Here is a 9,924-nt window from a genome sequence, read left to right on the forward strand (position 1 = left end):
TCAGATGAGACCAAAATGGAGCTCTTTGGCATCAACTCAACTCGCCGTGTTTGGAGGAGGAGGAATGCTGCCTATGACCCCAAGAACACCATCCCCACCATCAAACATGGAGGTGGAAACATTATGCTTTTGGGGTGTTTTTCTGCTAAGGGGACAGGACAACTTCACCGCATCAAAAGGACGATGGACGGGGCCATGTACCGTCAAATCTTGGGTGAGAACCTCCTTCCCTCAGCCAGGGCGTTGAAAATGGGTTGTGGATGGGTATTCCAGCATGACAATGATCCAAAACACACGGCCAAGGCAACAAAGGAGTGGCTCAAGAAGAGGCACATTAAGGTCCTGGAGTTGCCTAGCCAGTCTCCAGAACTTAATCCCATAGAAATCTGTGGAGGGAGCTGAAGGTTCGAGTTGCCAAACGTCAGGCTCGAAACCGTAACGAGATCTGCAAAGAGGAGTGGGACAAAATCCCTCCTGAGATGTGTGCAAACCTGGTGGCCAACTACAAGAAACGTCTGACATCTGTGATTGCCAACAAGGGTTTTGCCACCAAGTACTAAGTCATGTTTTGCAGAGGGGTCAAATACTTATTTCCCTCATTAAAATGCAAATAAATTGATAACATTTTTGACATGCATTTTTCTGGATTTTTTTGTTTTTATTCTGTCTCTCACTGTTCAATAAACCTACCATTAAAATTATAGACTGATCATGTCTTTGTCATTGGGCAAACGTACAAAATCAGCACGGGATCAAATACTTTTTCCCTCACTGTATGTATATATATATATATATATATATATATATACATATATATATATACAGTGGGGAGAACAAGTATTTGATACGCTGCCGATTTTGCAGGTTTTCCTACTTACAAAGCATGTAGAGGTCTGTAATTTTTATCATAGGTACACTTCAACTGTGAGAGACGGAATCTAAAACAAAAATCCAGAAAATCACATTGTATGATTTTTAAGTAATTAATTTGCATTTTATTGCATGACATAAGTATTTGATACATCAGAAAAGCAGAACTTAATATTTGGTACAGAAACCTTTGTTTGCAATTACAGAGATCATACGTTTCCTGTAGGTCTTGACCAGGTTTGCACACACTGCAGCAGGGATTTTGGCCCACTCCTCCATACAGACCTTCTCCAGATCCTTCAGGTTTCGGGGCTGTCGCTGGGCAATACGGACTATCATCTCCCTCCAAAGATTTTCTATTGGGTTCAGGTCTGGAGACTGGCTAGGCCCCTCCAGGACCTTGAGATGCTTCTTACGGAGCCACTCCTTAGTTGCCCTGGCTGTGTGTTTCAGGTCGTTGTCATGCTGGAAGAGCCAGCCACGACCCATCTTCAATGCTCTTACTGAGGGAAGGAGGTTGTTGGCCAAGATCTCGCGATACATGGCCCCATCCATCCTCCCCTCAATACGGTGCAGTCGTCCTGTCCCTTTTGCAGAAAAGCATCCCCAAAGAATGATGTTTCCACCTGCATGCTTCACGGTTGGGATGGTGTTCTTGGGGTTGTGCTCATCCTTCTTCTTCCTCCAAACACGGCGAGTGGAGTTTAGACAAAAAAGCTCTATTTTTGTCTCATCAGACCACATGACCTTCTCCCATTCCTATTCTGGATCATCCAGATGGTCATTGGCAAACTTCAGACGGGCCTGGTCATGCGCTGGCTTGAGCAGGGGGACCTTGCGTGCGCTGCAGGATTTTAATCCATGACGGCGTAGTGTGTTACTAATGGTTTTCTTTGAGACTGTGGTCCCAGCTCTCTTCAGGTCATTGACCAGGTCCTGCCGTGTAGTTCTGGGCTGATCCTTCACCTTCCTCATGATCAATGATGCCCCACGAGTTGAGATCTTGCATGGACCCCCAGACCGAGGGTGATTGACCATCATCTTGAACTTCTTCTATTTTCTAATAATTGCGCCAACAGTTGTTGCCTTCTCACCAAGCTGCTTGCCTATTGTCCTGTAGCCCATCCCAGCCTTGTGCAGGTCTACAATTTTATCCCTGATGTCCTTACACAGCTCTCTGGTCTTGGCCATTGTGGAGAGGTTGGAGTCTGTTTGATTTAGTGTGTGGACAGGTGTCTTTTATACAGGTAACGAGTTCAAACAGGTGCAGTTAATACAGGTAATGAGTGGAGAACAGGAGGGCTTCTTAAAGAAAAACTAACAGGTCTGTGAGAGCCGGAATTCTTACTGGTTGGTAGGTGATCAAATACTTATGTCATGCAATAAAATGCAAATTAATTACTTAAAAATCATACAATGTGATTTTCTGGATTTTTGAATCAAATACTTGTTCTCCCCACTGTGTATATATACATACATACATACATACATACATACATATATACATCCATCCATACACACATACATATCATTTTTTAAATTATATTTCCCTTCATTACTTTCCAACACCACCACCCCTTCCCCAATTGGAGTAAACTAGTGAACAACAACGCTTAGGCCTCTACTTCCAGCCCATACATACTATATACATTTTATGGACACAGTCTTATTCTACAATAATTATATTTTGTTTGTTTTTACTCCTGAACTTCCTCCGATCATGTTCATGATCTCCATCTGGTTTGCTTCTATATGCCACTGTGCTCTTTCACAAAATCTCTCAACCTATAACCTATATACTTATTATGGACACAGTATGCTTTACATTAGTTATCTTGTTGTTATTAGTTGTTGTTATTAGTCCCATCCTTCAGCTCCATTCAACACCTCCCATCTATCTCTTAACACCATCCATATTGGATTTCTATTTGCCATATATTTTTCAACTGTGATGTTTTACAAAAGTTCTGAACCTTTCTATTCTAATTTTTTCTACAAAACTTTTTCCCCCTTCCACTTTCCTTTTCCATTTTTGCGGTAATGCTACAATTATTTGGTTGTAATTTTGGGTAGAGCAGACATTTCCATATGTTTTTGTTAGCTGCATGTGCGACATAACTCCACCAGTCCTACCGGTAATATCATTTATGAAGATTATACCTTTTTTAAACATTTTGTCAAAAAAAAGAAGGTTTTTTATCAATTAGTATAGTTGAGTTTAACCACAATATTTGTTGCATTATTTGTTCTGTCGTTTCTGGAGGATTAAATTGAAATTGCAACCAACTTTCTATGGCTTGTTTTAGAAATAGTGATATTTGGGAGATTATTTCCTTTTCAAATAACTTAAAGTGAGAGGTTGTAATCTGAATAAAGGGAAAAAGGCCATTCTTGAACATTGGGTGAGACAATCTTACTAATTTGCTAGAGAACCAGTTCGGATTTAAGTATAACTTTTGTATGACTGAAGCTTTTAGTGATAGGTCTAATGCTTTAATATTTAATAATTTATGTCCTCTGAATTCATATTCATTATATAAATAGGCCTGTTTAATTTTGTCTGGCTTGCCGTTCCAAATAAAATGGAATCTTTTTTTCTCATATAATTAAAAAAACTGTTCGCTAGGCGTAGGCAAGACCATAAGCAAGTAGGTAAACTGGGATAGTACTAAAGAGTTAATCAAATTGACAGGTATTTACCTTTCTATGGTAGCAAGATCTTATCTATTTTTGCTAACTTTCTATTTAAATTTATTGGAGTGAGATCATTTATTTCATTTGGGATATGTATTCCGAGTATATCCACATCACCATCAGACCATTTTATTGGTAAACTACATGGTAATGTAATAATTGTATTTTTTAGTGATCCAATATGTAATATAGTACATTTATCATAATTTGGTTGTAATCCAGAGATGTTAGAAAATGTATCTAGATCCTCTATCAGGCTGTGGAGGGATTCAAGTTGTGGATTTAAAAGAAAACATGAATCATCAGCGTAAAATGACACCTTTGTTTTTAAACCCTGGATTTCTAATCCCTTGATATTATTGTTGGATCTGATTTTAATAGCTAACATCTCGATGGCAATAATAAATAGATATGCCGATAGTGGACAACCTTGTTTCACTCCTCTTGACAGTTTAAAACTTTCTGAGAAATAGCCATTATTTACTATTTTACACCTAGGGTTACTATACATGATGTTAACCCAATTTATAAGAGATTGTCCAAAATTAAAATGCTCCAGGCATTTATATATAAACCCCAGTTGTACTTTATCAAATGCCTTTCGAAGTCTGCTATGAATTGTAGGCCTGGTTTCCCCGATTTTTCATAGTGTTCTATTGTTTCCAGTACTTGCCTTATATTATCTCCAATGTATCGCCCATGTAAAAAACCTGTCTGATTAGAATGAATAATGTCCGACAATACCTTTTTAATTCTATGCGCTATACATTTTGCTAGAATTTTTGCATCACAACACTGAAGTGTAAGGGGCCTCCAATTTTTGAAATGGACTGGATCTTTATATTTTCCACTTGTATCCTTTTTCAGTAATAATGAAATCAGACCTTCTTTTTGAGTGTCTGATAATCTACCATTTACATAGGAGTGGTTAAAACATGCTAATAATGGTCCTCTGAGTATATCAAAAAAGGTTTGGTATACCTCGACTGGTATGCCATCCAACCCTGGAGTTTTCCCGGACTTAAAGTATTTAATTGCATCCAGAAGTTCCTCCTCTGTAATTTCACCTTTACATTAGTCTTTCTGTATGGCTGTTAATTTTACATTATCAATAGAAAAAAATCTCTACAATTTGCTTCAGTTAGAGGAGATGGAGGCGACTGAAACGAAAACATATGCTTAAAGTACTTTGTTTCCTCCTTCAAAATATAATTTGGTGAATCATGGGTGACTCCGTCATTTGTAACCAGTTTCAATCAATTATTTTTGGTAGCATTCCTATGTCGAAGATAAAAAAATAATTTGGTGCATTTTTACCCATATTCCATCCAGTTCGCTTTATTTTTATAATATATTACACTTGATCTTTCTTGAATAAGTTTCTCTATTTATTTTAGTTTTTCCTCTAATTTATTCTGAGCCTCCATGTTAGTTTTTATTGCTATCTATCTGTTCTGTTAGACCTTCTACAGTGGGGAGAACAAGTATTTGATACACTGCCGATTTTGCAGGTTTTCCTACTTACAAAGCATGTAGAGGTCTGTAGTTTTTATCATAGGTACACTTCAACTGTGAGAGACTGAATCTAAAACAAAAATCCAGAAAATCACATTGTATGATTTTTAAGTAATTAATTTGCATTTTATTGCATGACATAAGTATTTGATCACCTACGAACCAGTAAGAATTCCGTCTCTCACAGACCTGTTATTTTTTATTTAAGAAGCCCTCCTGTTCTCCACTCATTACCTATATTAACTGCACCTGTTTGAACTCGTTACCTGTATAAAAGACACCTGTCCACACACTCAATCAAACAGACTCCAACCTCTCCACAATGGCCAAGACCAGAGAGCTGTGTAAGGACATCAGGGATGAAATTGTAAACCTGCACAAGGCTGGGATGGGCTACAGGACAATAGGCAAGCAGCTTGGTGAGAAGGCAACAACTGTTGGCGCAATTATTAGAAAATGGAAGAAGTTCAAGATGACGGTCAATCACCCTCGGTCTGGGGCTCCATGCAAGCTCTCACCTCGTGGGGCATCAATGATCATGAGGAAGGTGAGGGATCAGCCCAGAACTACACGGCAGGACCTGGTCAATGACCTGAAGAGAGCTGGGACCACAGTCTCAAAGAAAACCATTAGTAACACACTATGCCATCATGGATTAAAATCCTGCAGCGCACGCAAGGTCCCCCTGCTCAAGCCAGCACATGTCCAGGCCCGTCTGAAGTTTGCCAATGACCATCTGAATGATCCAGAGGAGGAATGGGAGAAGGTCATGTGGTCTGATGAGACAAAAATTGAGCTTTTTGGTCTAAACTCCACTCGCCGTGTTTGGAGGAAGAAGAAGGATGAGTACAACCCCAAGAACACCATCCCAACCGTGAAGCATGGAGGTGGAAACATCATTCTTTAGGGATGCTTTTCTGCAAAGGGGACAGGATGACTGCACCGTATTGAGGGGAGGATGGATGGGGCCATGTATCGCAATATCTTGGCCAACAACCTCCTTCCCTCAGTAAGAGCATTGAAGATGGGTCGTGGCTGGTTCTTCCAGCATGACAATGACCCGAAACACACAGCCAGGGCAACTAAGGAGTGGCTCCGTAAGAAGCATCTCAAGGTCCTGGAGTGGCCTAGCCAGTCTCCAGACCTGAACCCAATAGAAAATCTTTGGAGGGAGCTGAAAGTCCGTATTACCCAGCGACAGCCCCGAAACCTGAAGGATCTGGAGAAGGTCTGTATGGAGGAATGGGCCAAAATCCCTGCTGCAGTGTGTGCAAACCTGGTCAAGACCTACAGGAAACGTATGATCTCTGTAATTGCAAACAAAGGTTTCTGTACCAAATATTAAGTTCTGCTTTTCTGATGTATCAAATACTTATGTCATGCAATAAAATGCAAATTAATTACTTAAAAATCATACAATGTGATTTTCTGGATTTTGTCTCACAGTTGAAGTGTACCTAAGATAAAAATTACAGACCTCTACATGCTTTGTAAGTAGGAAAACCTGCAAAATCGGCAGTGTATCAAATACTTGTTCTCCCCACTGTATTTCCTTTGTTAGTGTGGACTCTTTTGACCTAAATTGCTTTTGTTTTCGAGATGAGTACTGAATTGCATGGCCTCTAAAGGCACATTTAAAGGTGTCCCATACAATAAGGGGATTTGCTGTACCTATGTTATGTCGGAAAAAAACAGTTATAAATTCCTCTGTCCTAGTTAAAAACAAGTTATCATCCAATAGGCTTTGATTACATTTCCAATATCCTCGCCCACGTGGAAATCCAGTAAGAGTAATTTCTGTTAATTAATATCATCACCCCTTTTGAGTTTCTTTGCCCATGGGAGAAGTATATTTCGCCCCCCCCTTTCCTTTTTCCACGCAACTTCATCTAGAATTGTTGAATGAGTTTCCTGTAAACAATAGATATTATATTCCTTCTCTTGGAGCCATGTAAATATTGTTCTTCTTTTGTTATTATCTGCTAAGCCATTACAATTATAACTGGCTATACTTATTTCACCACATACCATAATGGGATACAAGTTTCAAATGTATTTATCATTATATATGTTTGTAAACTTACCAATAAAAAATACCATAGCGATTGACTGTCCATATAGCTGTACCATGATATTTGCATTGCTACTAAGTAACCCTCCAATTGTTCTCCACTAATTCCCCCGCTAAAGCCCCTCCCCATCTCAAGTTGGGCCGTCATCCCAGTGATCAGCATACTACCCCTGTCCCCCCGAATCCCTTACCCTTAACCCTAACCTTAACCCAGAAACCTAACCTTAACCCTAACCTTAAACCTAACCCTAACCTTAACCCAAAAACCTAACCTTAACCCTAACCTTAAACCTAAGCCTAGCTCCTAACCCTAAAACGAACCCTAGCTCCTAACCCTAACCCTTAACGTAATTCTAACCCTAACACTAATTCTAACCTTAATCCTAAACCACCTAGAAATGGAATTTGACCTCGTAGGGACTAACAAAATGTCCCCAGTTGGTCAAATGTTTGTTTGTTTACTATTCTTATGTGGACTTCTGGTACCCAGAAGAATAGTTAAACACGTCCACACACACACACACACACACACACACACACACACACACACACACACACACACACACACACACACACACACACACCTGTGCTCGGTCTGAATTGTGAACTCCATTTGCAGTGCAGGCTGAGAAGGCCATGAGCTGTCCTCTACATATATTAGAGTGGTGTGATAGGACTGGGGATGTCAGTCATGTAGAGAAGTGTCACAGATCATTAAGACTGTTCATTACTCATCAGGCCAGACAGAAGATGTGTCCTGGGATCTCTGACTGATGACCAGTATTATCCAGAGGGCTGACTACAAGTTCCTCAAGTCAGGGATGAAGCCTGATAGGAAAACCAATGGGCTGAGAGATTGTCTGATGTTCTGTCTCTCTCTGTCTCTGTTTCAGTGTCTCCCTCATACACTCTCTCTCTGTTTTTCTGTCTTTCTATAACTCTCTCTCTTTCTCTCTTTCTCTCAAACCCACTATGTCTCTCTCAGGCCTGAGTAACATCATCGGCATCATTGTCTACATCTCCAGCAACGCCGGCGACCCCAGTGACAAGCGCGACGAGGACAAGAAGAACACCTACAACTATGGCTGGTCCTTCTACTTCGGAGCCCTGTCCTTCATCATGGCTGAGACAGTGGCCGTCCTGGCCGTCAACATCTACATCGAGAAGAACAAGGAGGTCCGCTTCCACGCTCGCCGTGACTTTATCCGCTCCATGTCCTCCTCCTCGCCCTACTCACGCATACCCAGTTACCGCTTCCGCCGGCGGACGTCCCACTCCAGCTCGCGCTCCTCTGACGCTTCGCGGGAAAACTCGCCGGCGAGGCTGAAGGGTGTGACCTCGGCGACGGGGCCATTGGGAGAATTGACCATGTACACGTTGACCCGAGAGGGGGGTCTGAAAGGGGGCGTGACGGAGAACGCATACAGCCCCGAGCACGGCTCAGGCGATTTTCTGCAGGTGCATAACTGCTTCCCCAATGACCTGAAGGACGGGGTCAACCGGCGGACCACACCCGTGTGAGAGGAGCTTTAGACGGGCCGGTGGAGTGAGGAGGCCCCCCTGACGTGAAGGGTCATGGATGGAGGTGGGCCTTTGGGGATGGAGGGCCCCATGGTAGCCCGTCACACCGGAGAATCAGAGTCAGAGTCATTGGTTCTAGAGAAAGACGGAGCCAGTGAAAAGACGGAGCCCCTCCTCAGTGAAAAACAACATGAGGACAATTACTAAGGACATGGACAGACATATAAGGTTTGAAAATGTTGCCCTTGACATGGTTTCACTAGACAGAAAGAGCACTTGGTTCTTTCATGGCGTTCCTTTGAGCTTTTAGACAGCATCGCTACAGACTACAGTCACCGTCATTGTTTGTGTCGTACACTACATACATTTACATTAACGTCATTTAGCAGACGCTCTTATCCAGAGCGACTTACATTATTATTATTTTTTTATTTCATACCCCCTGTGGGAATCGAACCCACAACCCTGGCGTTGCAAACACCATGCTCTATCAACTGAGCTACATCCCTGCAGGCCATTCCCTCCCCTACCCTGGACGACGCTGGGCCAATTGCGCGCCGCCCCATGGGTCTCCCGGTCACGGCCGGCTACGACAGAGCCTGGATTCGAACCAGGATCTCTAGTGGCACAGCTAGCACTGCGATGCAGTGCCTTAGACCACTGCGCCACTCAAGAGACAAGAACATACAAGAAAACCATTCTCTTTAAAATGTGTCCTTGAACCGCTTAAAAGAGAAGAGAGTGGAATGTTCTCTCGTTTATGTATTTTGATTGCTAATGTGTGTGGGGAAATTGTTGAGTGAATTCTTCAATGTACAACATTTCACACTATTTTACCTGCTTTAAGAATCAAACGTAGCTAAACTGAATGTATTGTCCAACCTGAAGCCCTCTGTCAGCTTTGCATGCTACTGTATAGCCTACTTGAGTAGAGCTCTGTGTCTTTGTGTTATCTGTTAGTAGCTACTGTTGTCCAGCCTTACTCTGTGTCACTGTCAGTTTTATAGAGAAAAAAAATCAAGGCTTGAGTTCTCATCAAAGCCATTCATTTGTATCTGGGAAAAACTAAAGGGACATGACTGACCAGCGAACCCATGTTAAACTTAATTGGTTGTGGTTAAGGTCAGGGTTAAGGTCAGGGTTAAGGTGCCAGTCACAATGTAAAATCAAATCAAATAAAATTGTATTGGCCACATGCGCCGACTACAACAGGTGCAGACATTACAGTGAAATGCTTACTTACAGCCCTTAAC

At 41.7% G+C, this 9,924-nt stretch overlaps 1 protein-coding gene across 1 annotated transcript in view; it reads left to right on the top strand.

Moving 5' to 3' along the window:
• Positions 1 to 9,095, top strand: part of LOC121551631 (voltage-dependent calcium channel gamma-4 subunit-like) — a 41,463-nt gene extending 32,368 nt beyond the window's left edge. Inside the window, exon 4 of the mRNA XM_045210689.1 lies at positions 8,136 to 9,095. Within this exon, the coding sequence (XP_045066624.1) occupies positions 8,136 to 8,671 (536 nt within the window). The 3' untranslated portion in view covers positions 8,672 to 9,095. The remainder of the gene's footprint in view (positions 1 to 8,135) is intronic.
• Positions 9,096 to 9,924: the final 829 nt, after the last annotated feature.

The sequence above is a fragment of the Coregonus clupeaformis genome, chromosome 35, assembly GCF_020615455.1.
Source record: "Coregonus clupeaformis isolate EN_2021a chromosome 35, ASM2061545v1, whole genome shotgun sequence".
Taxonomy (NCBI): domain Eukaryota; kingdom Metazoa; phylum Chordata; class Actinopteri; order Salmoniformes; family Salmonidae; genus Coregonus; species Coregonus clupeaformis.